Below are 18,167 nucleotides of genomic sequence, written 5' to 3'. Positions count from 1 at the left end.
GGTGCTGTTAGAGTGCAGCAATATTCCAGCCTAGATAGAACAAGTGACCTGAAGAGTGTCATCATGGGCTTGGCCTCCCTAGTATTGAAGGTTCTCATTATCCATCCTGTCATTTTTCTAGCAGATGCGATTGATACAATGTTATGGTCCTTGAAGGTGAGATCCTCCGACATAATCACTCCCAGGTCTTTGACGTTGGTGTTTCGCTCTATTTTGTGGCCAGAATTTGTTTTGTACTCTGATGAAGATTTAATTTCCTCATGTTTACCATATCTGAGTAATTGAAATTTCTCATCGTTGAACTTCGTATTGTTTTCTGCAGCCCACTGAAAGATTTGGTTGATGTCCGCCTGGAGCCTTGCAGTGTCTGCAATGGAAGACACTGTCATGCAGATTCGGGTGTCATCTGCAAAGGAAGACACGGTGCTGTGGCTGACATCCTTGTCTATGTCGGATATGAGGATGAGGAACAAGATGGGAGCTAGTACTGTGCCTTGTGGAGCAGAGCTTTTCACCGTAGCTGCCTCGGACTTTACTCTGTTGACGACTACTCTCTGTGTTCTGTTAGTGAGGAAATTATAGATCCATCGACCGACTTTTCCTGTTATTCCTTTAGCACGCATTTTGTGCGCTATTACGCCATGGTCACACTTGTCGAAGGCTTTTGCAAAGTCTGTATATATTACATCTGCATTCTTTTTGTCTTCTAGTGCATTTAGGACCTTGTCGTAGTGATCCAATAGTTGAGACAGACAGGAGCGACCTGTTCTAAACCCATGTTGCCCTGGGTTGTGTAACTGATGGGTTTCTAGATGGGTGGTGATCTTGCTTCTTAGGACCCTTTCAAAGATTTTTATGATATGGGATGTTAGTGCTATTGGTCTGTAGTTCTTTGCTGTTGCTTTACTGCCCCCTTTGTGGAGTGGGGCTATGTCTGTTGTTTTTAGTAACTGAGGGACGACCCCCGTGTCCATGCTCCCTCTCCATAGGATGGAAAAGGCTCGTGATAGGGGCTTCTTGCAGTTCTTGATGAACACAGAGTTCCATGAGTCTGGCCCTGGGGCAGAGTGCATGGGCATGTCATTTATCGCCTGTTCGAAATCATTTGGCGTCAGGATAACATCGGATAGGCTTGTGTTAATCAAATTTTGTGGCTCTCTCATAAAAAATTCATTTTGATCTTCGACTCTCAGTCTGGTTAGCGGCTTGCTAAAAACTGAGTCATTGGGACTTGAGTAGCTCACTCATTTCCTTGCTGTCATCTGTGTAGGACCCATCTTGTTTAAGTAGGGGCCCAATACTGGACGTTGTTCTCGATTTTGATTTGGCATAGGAGAAGAAATACTTTGGGTTTCTTTCGATTTCATTTATGGCTTTTAGTTCTTCCCGCGATTCCTGACTCCTAAAGGATTCTTTTAGCTTAAGTTCGATGCTTGCTATTTCTCTGACCAGTGTCTCCCTACGCATTTCAGATATATTGACCTCTTTTAGCCCCTCTGTTATTCTTTTCCGTCGCCTGTAAAGGGAGCGCCTGTCTCTTTCTATTTTACATCTACTCCTCCTTTTTCTTAGAGGAATAAGCCTTGTGCATACATCGAGTGCCACCGAGTTAATCTGTTCTAGGCATAAGTTGGGGTCTGTGTTGCTTAGTATATCTTCCCAGCTTATATCGGTTAGGACTTGGTTTACTTGGTCCCACTTTATGTTTTTATGTTGATGGAAAATTTGTATTTAATGATAAGTTTTACACTCAGAAGTTTGGTATGGCAATGGGAAATCCTCTTTCACCTGTTCTTAGTAACCTATACATGGAACTTTTTGAAACAAGGCTGCTTAATACAATCCTCCCTAATAGAGCTAAATGGTTCAGATATGTTGATGATATTTTGTGTCTTATGCCCAAAAATGTAGATATACACCATTTCCTTGGCATATTAAATAGCTTAGCCCATTCTATAAACTTTACTGTTGAGTTTGAAGAAAATAACTCATTGACTTTTCTAGATGTTTTAATTATTAAGGGTAATAATGAATTCAAATTTAAAATTTACAGAAAGCCTACAAATACATGTAACTGTTCCTATGTCCACTATTATTCTTAGCATCAAGATAGAGTTAAACTGTCTGTTTTCTCATCAATGTTTTTGAGAGCTTTACGAATTTGTAGTCCATAGTTCATAGATGAGGAAATATCCAAAATTTATGAAATAGGTAATGATTTGAAATACCCAAGAAACGTAATTGATAAATCTTTTAAAGTTGCTAGAAATACTTTTTACAATCCAAAAAGGGACAACCAGCCTCATTCAACTAAAAATATGTTGGTTCTCCCTTACCATGAAAACTTGGTTGATATGCCTTCTCTTCTTAAGACTTTTAATATTAAAGTTGTATTCAAAAATCTTGATACAGTAAAAAAAACTTTTGATAAAGAATTCCCCCCAAAATGCTGATGGATGTGTCTAAAAGATTCCTTGTAAAATTTGCGATAAAGTTTATTACGGTCAAACTGATAAAAATCTCGAACTAAGATCAAAACAACATAAATATAGCATTAGAACTGGACAAGATTCCAATGCTCTATTTATTCATGTGAGAAATTTTAACCATCCAATTGATTTTCAAAAAGTTGAGAAAGTTGTATCAAGCAAGTCCATGGTCGACAGGAATATAATTGAATCTTGTTTCATAAAAAGCAGTTTTGACAATAATATGAACATTTCCTTTGGTATATATAGATTAGATCCATTTATAATTAATAGAATTTGGAAAGAATTTAATAATACATTGGACAAATAATAATTTTTAAAATTCTTATTTCTTGGGTAGTGTGGAAAATACTGTATATATTTTCCAGAAATACAGTAGTTATATGTAAATAGATGGCCATACTGTAAAAAATGGGAAATTTTCTGCACCTGCGCAGGACACTCGCCATTTTGTTTGAATTGGACACTAATGGTAGTGTATAATGGGAAGAATTTTTCGTGCTCTTGAGGTTAAAATTGGGTTGACACCTCTCAAATAGGAGGCAAAATTGTTGGATGTGCATTTCTGCATAATTTGAAATATCAGGCGACTGGACAAGACAGCTCCAGGAACCTCAGATAAGCTGTTTAGATTTATGTTATAATTCTGGCCAGTATTTTCATAAATTTAGTTAGTGAGGTTTTCTGAGTATGATACAACTTGGTCTCCAGTCAAATTGGTGACTTATTTTAAGATATTCTCCTTCTGTTATGTATATGTGTGTATATATATATATATATATATATATATATATATATATATATATATATATATATATATATATATAATTTTTTATTTTTATATATATATAATTTTTTAATTTAATATACAGTCCACAAATTTATATATTTACCAGCATTCCTGGTGATGTATCTTTCATTTATAATTAATAGGTCCAGAGCAACCTGTGGATATGACAGTGGTAGGTATCGAAGGGGGACATATTTTTGTGACCTAGGTGTCCCAAATTCCTACTTGTCTATGTAACTCTGATAAATAATAATTATCTTTGTTATCATTTACTGTTATGTACATAATGAGTTACATACAGATAAATGCAATTTTCCACATTTAATTTTCCCGTTGGTCCTTCGTGAACCGGAGGTAATTAGTGAAGTCATTAATTAGTTAATTACTTAATAATTATATGTGAAATGACAGAAGGAGGTGGATGTTAAATTCACAAATTTACTTAATGTGTAGTGGATTATAATTATTACAATATTAATTTGATAGACAATTCTGGCCAAGATTTATATCAGTGTATGTGTAATTGATAAGACAAGTGTGGCTAAAGATTATATTGTGTATAATATTAATTTTGCTATGCCAAATTCTGGCAAGGATTTATGTTAATTTTTATAATAATTTTGATAAGCCGAGTCTGGCTAAAGGTTTGTATTAATGTACATTTAAAATTTATATAATTTTCTTACATGTAATTGCTAAGCTCAAGTAGCTAGGATTTATTCAAAGGTAAGTTGTACTATTTACCTTTATAAAGTGCATAATTTAGTACATAATCAGTGTTATTAAGTTGAATTTAATACATTGCATCATGGCTGAAAATGGGGAAATTAATATAGAAGACAAACATATGGAATACAGAGCAAAAAAAGCATCACTGCAAGCTAGAAAAAGGCATGTAACAAAAGCATACAATAAATGTTTGGAATTAATGAATCAAGAAACTGTGAATACTGATGATTTAAAATTGCATTTAGATGATTTAGGTAATAGATATGATTCATACAAATTATATTACAACAAATATGAAGGAGATTTATTAGTAAACTGTGTAGATGAGACTGAAGTAGATCTTATGATTAATCAGAATTATGAATTAGAAGAAAAGATTCTGTCTTGTAAAAGTCAGGCTTTGAATAAATTAAAATGTGTAAACCAGGCAGTTAATCAGTTTGCTCCAACAAATAATATGTCTTTGCCAAAACTCCCAGAATTATGTTTACCTGTATTTAATCCTGGAGAAAACTGGGAGGAGTTTTGGTCAATTTTTAAAGCAGCTGTGCATGATAGGAGTGACCTAGCCTGTGTAACTAAATTATTTTACCTCAAAGGACAGGTAAGAAGAGATGCTCACATACTCATACAAGCCTTTCCCAATGTAGATGATTCTTACAAGGAAGCAGTTGACTTATTGAAAGTCACTTATGGTAATATAGAACAAAGTAGGTTGGATCTAGTGAATATCATTGTTAATTTAAAATCTCCAGATCACACTTACAAAGGTTTACAGCAGTTTAGAGTTAAACTGGAGAGCACTCTCAAAACTTTAAGTAATAAATATAATCTGAAGGAATCAGACTGGTTATTGAGTGCCATGGTACAGACAAATTAAGCTGTAAAACAATTGAATGGCTCTCAAACAAATATCACAAGGGTTATTTTGGACTGGAGGAAATAAGACTAGGTCTACAAGAATTAATTGTGCAGTTGCAGACCAGCCAACTAACTCATTTTAAAGATGCAACACATAATAACTCTGAGGTATCTGTCAAGTTTCACAAAGGGAAAAATTATCCCAATGTTAATAATCAAAATTCATTTCCTAAAAAGAGTTGCATAGGTGCATATCAAGTAGCAGGAATCAGAAATAATGATTCTCCACAAGGTAAGAAGAATAAGTACCCTCCTAAGAGTAGCCCAGTTAATAAGAAACCAGTCAAAGAAAATAGAGATTGTCTTTTCTGCAAGGGTACTCATTTTTTCTAAGAATTGCAATGCATACAATTCATGGAATGATAAAGTTGAAAGATTGGAGGAACTTGACAGATGTATCAGGTGTTTAGGTAATCACAATGTAAAGGATTGCTATGCCAAATTAAACAACTGTTATCAATGTCACAAAGGAAGACACCATATAGTCATGTGTAAGGGTCTGTATGATAATGTTGATAATAATGATAATGTTGACAATCCTGACACAACAGTGGCTAATGTAAAAATTGCTGCTAATGTTAATCATGATGGTTTTGCTGAAGTAGCCTTACCTATGTTACAGGTAAAAATTGATGATAAAAGGCATAAATAAAAAAATTTAAATGCATTATTGGACCAGGGATCCCAGCGTACTTTCATAAAACGTAAATGTCTTGATGGTATGAAAGTACAGATGGGAGATCCCACAACTTTAAAATTATCTGGTTTTCTCTCGGATAAAAGGGTTCAATTGTATGACACTATTTATGTAACTGTCAGGTAGGGCAATGAGAAAAAACGTGTTAATGCAGTAATTGTAGATAGACTTCCAGAGAAAATATCTACAGTAGGACTTAGTAAAGTTACAGAAAGACTTTCACATAATGTAAATTTAGCACCTTCTGGTGTAAGTGATGATTCTGTAGGCCCAATAAATATTTTGATAGGTAGTGACTATTATGCCTCCTTTGTAAAGGGTATGGTAAAGAAATGTGGTGTCACCCTTTTAAAGACTGCAGGAGGCCATGTAATGTATGGTAGGATTCCTCGTAATAATAATTCACGACTAGAGGAAACTACAAATACCAAAACTGTGTGTCTTACTCATGAAATCGTACCCCAGTATAATTCTTCCATAGAGGATGGTGTTGAGCCAGTGCATAAATTGTGGGAATTAGACAGCATTGGAATAAATGTAAATGAAGAAAGTCCAGACGATTCTTTTACTCAGGAACAGTACCTGAGAGATGTAAAATTTGAATCTGGACAATACTGGGTACGACTTCCGTGGAGACTGAACCATCCAGAATTGCCCACTAATTACAGAATGGCATATGGGCAGTTAAAGGCTCAACTCCACGAACTGAGTAAGACACCAGAATTGTTAACTGCCTATAATGATATAATTGCTGAACAATTCATTAATAAATTTATAGAAGAGGTACCTCCTGAGCAAGCCAAAATTTATGGTCACTATTTGCCACATCACGGAGTGAAGAAGGATTCTAAGACCACTCCATTGAGGATTGTGTTTAACTGTAGTGCCAGGAGTAACAAAAATGTACCTAGTTTAAATGACTGATGACAGGTCCGTCGTTGACGGAAAAATTAGGAGATATCTTATTAAATTTCAGAGTGAAGCATTATGCCTTTACGGCTGACATAAGTAAGGCTTTCCTAAGATGGGTTTACAAGAGACTGACCGGGATTGTACCCGCTTCTTATGGCCTGAGAATCCTAGTGACCCACTTAGCCCTCTGAAAACCTTTCGCTTTAGGAGCGTATTATTTGGTGCTACATCCAGTCCGTTCCTACTTCAAGCGACGATAAATGCACACCTTAAACGTATGGGAAGTCCATTGAGTAAAGTAATGAGCAAACAATTTTATGTGGACAATTTCCTGGGTGTGATGGCAACTGAAGAGGAACTGTTAATGACTTAAGGAGAGGCTAATGAAATAATGCAAAGTGCAAATATGCCTCTGAGGGAATGGAATAGTAATTCGTCCAAATTAAAGGACAAAATAAGTAAAGATTACCCTGGAGATGAAGTCCCAAAATGTAGTAATATATTGGGATTAACTTGGGATACTGAGAGAGATTTGTTAATGTTAAAACCTAATAATTACAGTATGCCCAATAAATTACCTAAGAGAGTTTTGCTTGCTGAAGTTTCCAAATGTTTTGATCCACTAGGTTTAGTGTCACCCCTTACTATAAGAGGGAAATTATTAATTCAGGAAGCATGGAAACTTAAATGTGCTTGGGATGAAATTCTACCTGAGGAATTCATTAACATGTGGAATGAATTAATTGGTGATTATGAGAAAATTCCAATGTTGGAGTTCCCATGCCAGGTGGCCAATCCAAATGGGAAAAATGTACTCCACATTTTTTGTGATGCTTCAAAATTGGCATATGGAGCAGTTGCTTACCTTCAATATAATAGTGTTATTTCTCTTGTTATATCTAAGGCTAAAGTGTCACCAATTAAATCACATACTTTACCTCAGTTGGAATTAACAGCCATTTTTGTAGGTGTCAAATTAGCTAATTATATCAGAAATAAGTTGCAGGAGATAAATATTAGCGACACTGTAATTTGGTCTGACAATGAGGTATCCTTGCAATGGATTCGTAATGGAAACAGTAAAATTGTGTACGTACAAAACAGAGTCGCTGAAATTAATCAGATGCAAGAGAAGTATAATAGCTTGGGTCAGCATATGTTAACATTTAATCATATACCAGGTGAGGAGAATCCAGCTGATTTCTTGTCTCGAGGATTACCTTATGCTAAATTTGTAAATGCTGTATCATGGTTTAAAGGGCCGAGTTGGTTGGTAAATAAAGCTAATTGGCCTGTACAAAAGGCATATATTGCTCCTGTTGAAATTACTGTGACCACCGCTCCAATAGTTTGTCCTTCCTTAGCCATTGATATAAATAGGTATTCTTTACCCAAACTAATCAATGTAACTAAGTTGGTGTTTAAATTTTTAAACACATCCTCTTGAATATTGGATAGAGGGTACAAGAAGAAATCTATGGAAATGAGATTAAATTGATGATGGAAAGAAAAATTGTGAAAGGTTCCATAATAGAGAAATTAGGGCTGTATTTAGAGAACAATGTAATTAGGTGCAGAGGTAGGTTACAAAATGCTGAATTGGGTGATTATGCTAAACACCCTATCTTGCTGCCCAAAACTCATCATCTAACAAATTTAATTGTTCTAAATGCCCATAAAAATGTAATGCATGGTGGGGTATAAGTTACCTTAAATTGTATTAGGGAAACTTTCTGGATTCCACAAGGACGGCAAAGTGTAAAAAGGGTGATTAAATCTTGTGTAATATGTCGCCGTGTGGATGCCAGATCCTATATGTACCCAGGTCCTTCATCATTGCCAAATGAGCAATTTGAGTCGTTTAGCAACGAACTCCGCCCGGCCGCAGTGTGAAAAATACTGTATATATTTTCCAGAAATATAGTAGTTATATGTAAATAGATGGCCATACTGTATTAATAATATTTGTCATAAAAAATGGGAAATTTTCTGCACCTGTGCAGAAGGACACTCGCCATTTTGTTTGAATTGGACACTAACGGTAGTGTATAATGGGAAGAATTTTTCATGCTCTAGAGGTTAAAATTGGGTTGACACCTCTCAAATAGGAGGCGAAATTGTTGGATGTGCATTTCTGCATAACTTGAAATATCAGGCGACTGGACAAGACAGCTCCAGGAACCTCAGATTAGCTATTTAGATTTATGTTATAATTCTGGCCAGTATTTTCATAAATTTAGTTAGTGAGGTTTTCTGAGTATGATACAACTTGGTCTCCAGTCAAATTGGCGAGTTATTTTAAGATATTCTCCTTCTGTTATGTAAATGTGTATATATATAATCATTTTTTAATTTAATATACAGTCCACAAATTTATATATTTACCAGCATTCCTGGTGATGTATCTTTCATTTATAATTAATAGGTCCAGAGCGACTTGTGGATATGACAGTGGTAGGTATCGAAGGGGGACATTTTTTGTGACCTAGGTGTCCCAAATTCCTACTTGTCTATGTAAATCTGATAAATAATAATTATCTTTGTTATCATTTACTGTTATGTACATAATGAGTTACATACAGATAAATGCAATTTTCCACAGGTAGAATAGTTTGTTGGTGGGTTGTGTGAAGGACCTGTCTAGTTGGGCCGGCGGGCCTGCTGCAGTGTTCCCTTTCTTATGAGTCGCGTGTCAGGTGTTCCTTTGTTGTGGGATCTTATAGTGAGGTGTGGGCTAGACCCTTTATATACCTTCCTTTGATGCTCTACTTTCATTGTTTCTTGATAATGTGAGTAGTCACGAAAGCGCTTGGAATTTCTCTATTCTTTCACAGTGGTTGTTTTGCATATTCTGAAATCACCTGTTTACTGTGATCTTATTGCATATATATATATATATATATATATATATATATATATATATATATATATATATATATATATATATATATATATATATATATATATATATATATATATATATATATATATATATATATATAATATATATATATATATATATATATATATATATATATATATATATATATATATATACATATATATATATATATATATATATATATATATATATATATATATATATATATATATATAAATGTCGTGCCGAATATGTAAAACTGGTCAATTAGCAAGAACTCATTTAAAATTAAGTCTTTTCTGAAATTTTCTCTTATACGTTTAAAGATATATTTTTTTCATTAATGTTAATGTAAAAAATTTTAATTTTGCACCAAAAGAATCTTAGAAAACTTACCTAACCTTATTATAACAAGAGCAATTTATTTTAGCCTAACCCAACTAAATATATTTTAGATTTGTTTACAATAATTTAATACTAAGCAAACACAGTGAAATATATTTTTTTCGTTAGGTTCAGAATGATTTTGGCGAAATTATTGCATACACAAATTTTCACTTGTCCTATATGGCAAGATGAGCGTTGCTATTTAAGCCAAGATCGCAAGTTCTGCCTATTCGGCACGACATATATATATATATATATATATATATATATATATATATATATGTAAAACTGGTCATATATATTAAGTATATACGTTTAAAGATATATATAATATATATATATATTACCTATATATATATATAACCCAACTATATATATATAATATATATATATATTATATATATATAATAAGATATATATTGCAAGTTCTGCCTATTCGGCATATATATATATATATATATATATATGTATATATATATATATATATATATATATATATATATATATATATATAATATATATATATATATATATATATATATATATAATATATATATGTATATATATATATATATATATATATATATATATATATATATATATAATATACATATGTATATAATATATATATATATATATATATATATATATATATATATATATATATATATATTTATATATATAAATGCCTGACCTTGCTACCATCTGCAGCTCATAAGACTGCCATCCCCACGAGCCCTTTTAGGGCGGGGCAGATGGCAGACCAGAGGCCTAGCTTCTCCCTACGAGCCCCGTGAGGGCGGGGACTGTGGCTTGGCCTGGGGACAGTTGGTCCCAAAGATGAGGGGGTACTTGTACCTCCTCCCATGGGAGACTTAAGTCTCGAGACACTCCCCAGATAGGGAGCCAAGGCCGGGTCACCACTACTTGGAAAAGACCCAGGCCGGGAGAATACCGGCGAATAAAAAAAAAATATATATATATATATATATATATATATATATATATATATATATATATATATATATATATATATATATATATATATATATATATATATATCGTGCCGAATAGGCAGAACTTGCGATCTTGGCTTAAATAGCAACGTTCATCTTGCCATATAGAACAAGTGAAAATTTGTGTATGCAATAATTTCGCCAAAATCATTCTGAACCTAACGAAAAAAAATATATTTCACTGTGTTTGTTTAGTATTAAATTATTGTAAACAAATCTAAAATATATTTAGTTGAGTTAGGCTAAAATAAATTGTTCTTGTTATGATAAGGTTAGGTAAGTTTTATAAGTTCCTTTTGGTGCAAAATTATAAATTTTTACATCAACATTAATGAAAAATATATATCTTTAAACGTATAAGAGAAAATTTTAGAAAGGACTTAATTTTAAATGAGTTCTTGCTAATTGACCAGTTTTACATATTCGGCACGACATATATATATATATATATATATATATATATATATATATATATATATATATATATATATATATAAATATATAAATATATAAATATATAAATTTGTTTAGGTAGTAGGTTGGTAGACAGCAACCACCCAGGGAAGTACTACCGTCCTGCCAGATGACTGTGAAACAAAAACCTGTAACTGTTTTGCATGATGGTAGGATTGCTGGTTTCTTTTTCTGTCTCATAAACACGCTAGATAACAGGGATATCTTGCTACTCCTACTTACACTTTGGTCACACTTCACAGACACGCACATGCATATATATATACATACATCTAGGTTTTTCTCCTTTTTCTAAATAGCTCTTGTTCTTCTTTATTTCTTCTATTGTCCATGGGGAAGTGGAAAAGAATCTTTCCTCCGTAAGCTATGCGTGTCGTATGAGGCAACTAAAATGCCGGGAGCAATGGGCTAGTAACCCCTTCTCATGTAGACATTTACTAAAAAAGAGAAGAAGAAAAACTTTATAAAACTGGGATGGTTAAATGTGCGTGGATGTAGTGCGGATGACAAGAAACAGATGATTGCTGATGTTATGAATGAAAAGAAGTTGGATGTCCTGGCCCTAAGCGAAACAAAGCTGGAGGGGGTAGGAGAGTTTCAGTGGGGGGAAATAAATGGGATTAAATCTGGAGTATCTGAGAGAGTTAGAGCAAAGGAAGGGGTAGCAGTAATGTTAAATGATCGGTTATGGAAGGAGAAAAGAGAATATGAATGTGTAAATTCAAGAATTATGTGGATTAAAGTAAAGGTTGGATGCGAGAAGTGGGTCATAATAAGAGTGTATGCACCTGGAGAAGAGAGGAATGCAGAGGAGAGAGAGAGATTTTGGGAGATGTTAAGTGAATGTATAGGAGCCTTTGAACCAAGTGAGAGAGTAATTGTGGTAGGGGACCTGAATGCTAAAGTAGGAGAAACTTTTAGAGAGGGTGTGGTAGGTAAGTTTGGAGTGCCAGGTGTAAATGATAATGGGAGCCCTTTGATTGAACTTTGTATAGAAAGGGGTTTAGTTATAGGTAATACATATTTTAAGAAAAAGAGGATAAATAAGTATACAAGATATGATGTAGGGCGAAATGACAGTAGTTTGTTGGATTATGTATTGGTAGATAAAAGACTGTTGAGTAGACTTCAGGATGTACATGTTTATAGAGGGGCCACAGATATATCAGATCACTTTCTAGTTGTAGCTACACTGAGAGTAAAAGGTAGATGGGATACAAGGAGAATAGAAGCATCAGGGAAGAGAGAGGTGAAGGTTTATAAACTAAAAGAGGAGGCAGTTAGGGTAAGATATAAACAGCTATTGGAGGATAGATGGGCTAATGAGAGCATAGGCAATGGGGTCGAAGAGGTATAGGGTAGGTTTAAAAATGTAGTGTTAGAGTGCTCAGCAGAAGTTTGTGGTTACAGGAAAGTGGGTGCAGGAGGGAAGAGGAGCGATTGGTGGAATGATGATGTAAAGAGAGTAGTAAGGGAGAAAAAGTTAGCATATGAGAAGTTTTTACAAAGTAGAAGTGATGCAAGGAGGGAAGAGTATATGGAGAAAAAGAGAGAGGTTAAGAGAGTGGTGAAGCAATGTAAAAAGAGAGCAAATGAGAGAGTGGGTGAGATGTTATCGACAAATTTTGTTGAAAATAAGAAAAAGTTTTGGAGTGAGATTAACAAGTTAAGAAAGCCTAGAGAACAAATGGATTTGTCAGTTAAAAATAGGAGAGGAGAGTTATTAAATGGAGAGTTAGAGGTATTGGGAAGATGGAGGGAATATTTTGAGGAATTGTTAAATGTTGATGAAGATAGGGAAGCTGTGATTTTGTGTATAGGGCAAGGAGGAATAACATCTTGTATGAGTGAGGAAGAGCCAGTTGTGAGTGTGGGGGAAGTTCGTGAGGAAGTAGGTAAAATGAAAGGGGGTAAGGCAGCCGGGATTGATGGGATAAAGATAGAAATGTTAAAAGCAGGTGGGGATATAGTTTTGGAGTGGTTGGTGCAATTATTTAATAAATGTATGGAAGAGGGTAAGGTACCTAGGGATTGGCAGAGAGCATGCATAGTTCCTTTGTATAAAGGCAAAGGGGATAAAAGAGAGTGCAAAAATTATAGGGGGATAAGTCTGTTGAGTATACCTGGTAAAGTGTATGGTAGAGTTATAATTGAAAGAATTAAGAGTAAGACGGAGAATAGGATAGCAGATGAACAAGGAGGCTTTAGGAAAGGTAGGGGGTGTGTGGACCAGGTGTTTACAGTGAAACATATAAGTGAACAGTATTTAGATAAGGCTAAAGAGGTCTTTGTGGCATTTATGGATTTGGAAAAGGCGTATGACAGGGTGGATAAGGGGGCAATGTGGCAGATGTTGCAAGTGTATGGTGTAGGAGGTAGGTTACTGAAAGCAGTGAAGAGTTTTTACGAGGATAGTGAGGCTCAAGTTAGAGTATGTAGGAAAGAGGGAAATTATTTCCCAGTAAAAGTAGGCCGTAGACAAGGATGTGTGATGTCACCGTGGTTGTTTAATATATTTATAGATGGGGTTGTAAGAGAAGTAAATGCGAGGGTCTTGGCAAGAGGCGTGGAGTTAAAAGATAAAGAATCACACACAAAGTGGGAGTTGTCACAGCTGCTCTTTGCTGATGACACTGTGCTCTTGGGAGATTCTGAAGAGAAGTTGCAGAGATTGGTGGATGAATTTGGTAGGGTGCGCAAAAGAAGAAAATTAATTAAAGGTGAATACAGGAAAGAGTAAGGTTATGAGGATAACAAAAAGATTAGGTGATGAAAGATTGGATATCAGATTGGAGGGAGAGAGTATGGAAGAGGTGAACGTATTCAGATATTTGGGAGTGGACGTGTCAGCGGATGGGTCTATGAAAGATGAGGTGAATCATAGAATTGATGAGGGAAAAAGAGTGAGTTGTGCACTTAGGAGTCTGTGGAGACAAAGAACTTTGTCCTTGGAGGCAAAGAGGGGAATGTATGAGAGTATAGTTTTACCAACGCTCTTATATGGGTGTGAAGCGTGGGTGATGAATGTTGCAGCGAGGAGAAGGCTGGAGGCAGTGGAAATGTCATGTCTGAGGGCAATGTGTGGTGTGAATATAATGCAGAGAATTCGTAGTTTGGAAGTTAGGAGGAGGTGCGGGATTACCAAAACTGTTGTCCAGAGGGCTGAGGAAGGGTTGTTGAGGTGGTTCGGACATGTAGAGAGAATGGAGCGAAACAGAATGACCTCAAGAGTGTATCAGTCTGTAGTGGAAGGAAGGCGGGGTAGGGGTCGGCCTAGGAAAGGTTGGAGAGAGGGGGTAAAGGAGGTTTTGTGTGCGAGGGGCTTGGACTTCCAGCAGGCATGCGTGAGCGTGTTTGATAGGAGTGAATGGAGACAAATGGTTTTTAATACTTGACGTGCTGTTGGAGTGTGAGCAAAGTAACATTTATGAAGGGATTCAGGGAAACCGGCAGGCCGGAATTGAGTCCTGGAGATGGGAAGTACAGTGCCTGCACTCTGAAGGAGGGGTGTTAATGTTGCAGTTTAAAAACTGTAGTGTAAAGCACCCTTCTGGCAAGACAGTGATGGAGTGAAAGATGGTGAAAGTTTTTCTTTTTCGGGCCACCCTGCCTTGGTGGGAATCGGCCAGTGTGATAATAAAATAAAAAAAAATAATATATATATATATTATATATATATATATATATATATATATATTCATATATATATATATATTATATATTCATATATATATATATTATATATTCATATATATATATATATACATGTATATATATACATTATATATATATATATATATATATATATATATATATATATATATATATATATATATATATATATATATATATATATATATATATATATATATATATATATATATATATATATATATATACATATATATATATATATACATGTATATATATATATATATATATATATATATATATATATATATATATATATATATATATATATGTATATATAATATATATATATATATATATATATATATACATATATATATACATATATATATATATACATATATATATATATACATATATATGTATATATATATATATATATATATATATATATATATATATATATATATATGTATAATTATGAATATGAATATATATATATATATATATATATATATATATATATATATATATATTATATACATATATATATATATAATATATATATATATATATATCTATATGTATATATGTATATATATATACATGTATATATATATATGTATATATATATATATATATATATATATATATATATATATATATATATATATATATATATATATATATATATATATATATATGCATATATAATATATATATATATATATATATATATATATATATATATATATATATATATATATATATATATATATATACATGTATATATATATATATATATATATATATATATATATATATATATATATATATATATATATATATATATATATATATATATATATATATATATATATATATATATATATATATATATATATATATATATATATATATATATATATATATATATAATATGTCGTGCCGAATAGGCAGAACTTTCGATCTTGGCTTAAAAAGCAACGCTCATCTTGCTATATAGGACAAGCAAAAATTTGTGTATGCAATAATTTCGCCAAAATCATTCTGAACCTAACAAAAAAAATATATTTACTGTGTTTGTCTAGTATTAAATTATTGTAAACAAATAAACAAATCTAAAATATATTTAGTTCGGTTAGGCTAAAATAAATTGTGCTTGTTATAATAAGGTTAGGTAAGTTTTCTAAGTTCCTTTTGGTGCAAAATTATAAATTTTTACATCAACATTAATGAAAAAAATATATCTTTAAACGTATAAGAGAAAATTTTAGAAAGGACTTAATTTTAAATGAGTTCTTGCTAATTGACCAGTTTTACATATTCGGCACAACATATATATATATATATATATATATATCGGAATAAAAACCTAATCCAACTTTATCCTTCCTGCTCAAAGTCATTGCATGCCACCTCTTCTTCCTTGAATCTCATTCTACATGCTAGTCTTCACATTCTTATTTACCAGTGATTCTTGTTGGTATGTGCTGCAGGCTGGGCCGCAATCAAATGTATGGCAACGTCAACGGCTTGCCCGGGTTGCCTAAATCCCAAATACCCCTTGGAGCCTACCCGCGCCCCCCGCGGATGCCAGTCCCGCCACCACAACCACCTCCGAGGGTACGAACACCACCACAACCTATACGACCCATTACTATTACCCAGTCTGATCCAATGGCAGGTGAGTCCCTTATCTGAAGTGTGTCGATATTATTCATGAGACGAACGGGTACGACTGTGACACACTACCATCATGTAAGAGAGAGCCTAAAGCCTAAACTCCCAAAAAGTTTTCTCCGTTTCCTAACATAGATCAGCTATAAAGAAGCATACTCCAGATGTTTAATGGAAAATACTGCTGTAACATTTCAAAATGGAAAGCTGTGTATAATTAATAAAAGATTTGTGTCAAAGAGTGGACATTGATGTGGGATACCTAAAAATATTCGATGATCTTAAGAAATGGTTGGTGCAGGTCGGCGACTGGACATGTTAGAGCAGCGAATCAACGCCACAGAGCAGAGCAACAGAGCTCTCCTAGACGAGCTCGTACGTCTACAGCAAGATCTTAAGGTTGGTGTATTTACCTTTTTATAGCCACACAGCGCGCTGTGTGTGTGTGTAAATAATCCGTTTTCCACTTTCACATATTTTCATTTCATGACAACATTAATTTTACTTTAAATTCATTACTACACGTTCAGTATATTCATATTTTCCTGTGAGGATTTAGCAGTTTTTTATTGAAATTACTCTGCATATAAATTTACGCATTATGTGTATGTTTTAAGAGAGGGGGGGGGAAGGGGGGGGAGGACGGATAGAATTACGGACTACAGAATTAGGCAACTGTGTAAGTGAACTGAGAAATAAATTTGCGGACTTAGATGCTATCAGCAGTGGGAGTCAGCAACTAACTACATGTCTCCTGGCCGCAGCTGAACGTGAAGAAGAACGAGATGGGACTTGCCGAGGAGAAGGACGCCCTATCCCGCCTTGACGCTACAGTCAAGCAGTCGTTCAACAAGAACTTCGAGTACGAGGACAGAATCAAGCGATGTGAAGACGCAATTAAGGTAATTTGTCCTTATGGGTGAAGGAACTTGTATCCAAACAACCTTGGGTACACTCGCAGTGTGTAACATTATTCCTACATGATAATTACATTATTGGGTATACCGGCTACTCATGTTTACCTGTCGTAATTTATCACACTGAATGGATTGCACGCAAGAGGTAGCTGAATATACTGTCACATGGGGATTGTTTTCTCATAGAATGAGTCTGTTCCACTCTACAAGAGAAGATTAGATTAGATTTTAGATTTTGCCACCGAAGTGGCTAGTTTATTGTGCACCCCATATCCATCCTGTGGACGGTAGCGCGAGAGCATATGGATACACAAAAGGCCTAGGAACTAGGCCCCAAAGGGTTAACAGGAATACATATGGATTTATATCTACATATCTATAGTTCACTTATCTGTTACAAGCAAATTTAGGAAATTTGCTTAGTATATCTGGTATCTTATTTTCATTAATAAGATATCTTGACATGTCACATAGGTTATTATACTGTCTGTCTCTGTATTCCTCAATAAGTGGACAATTAAGCACATAGTGTTCAAGAGAGTGACCATATGCCTGATCACATAATTTACATTTAGTTTGATCATCATCTGTGTGTCTCCCAAACTGCCAGAAGTACTTGTAAC

The 18,167-nt window shown here is 33.9% G+C and overlaps 1 protein-coding gene across 1 annotated transcript in view; it reads left to right on the top strand.

Moving 5' to 3' along the window:
• The window catches only part of LOC128705146 (putative leucine-rich repeat-containing protein DDB_G0290503), a 44,293-nt gene that overhangs the window by 14,578 nt on the left and 11,548 nt on the right, over positions 1–18,167 (top strand). Inside the window, exons 2-4 of the mRNA XM_070096508.1 lie at positions 16,447–16,634; positions 16,929–17,026; positions 17,392–17,529. Coding sequence (XP_069952609.1) covers positions 16,447–16,634; positions 16,929–17,026; positions 17,392–17,529 — 424 coding nt within the window. The remainder of the gene's footprint in view (positions 1–16,446; positions 16,635–16,928; positions 17,027–17,391; positions 17,530–18,167) is intronic.

The sequence above is a fragment of the Cherax quadricarinatus genome, chromosome 4 (genome assembly GCF_038502225.1).
Source record: "Cherax quadricarinatus isolate ZL_2023a chromosome 4, ASM3850222v1, whole genome shotgun sequence".
Lineage (NCBI taxonomy): Eukaryota > Metazoa > Arthropoda > Malacostraca > Decapoda > Parastacidae > Cherax > Cherax quadricarinatus.
Note: the sequence above shows the minus strand (reverse complement) of the source record. Positions and strands in the feature narration are given on the sequence as shown.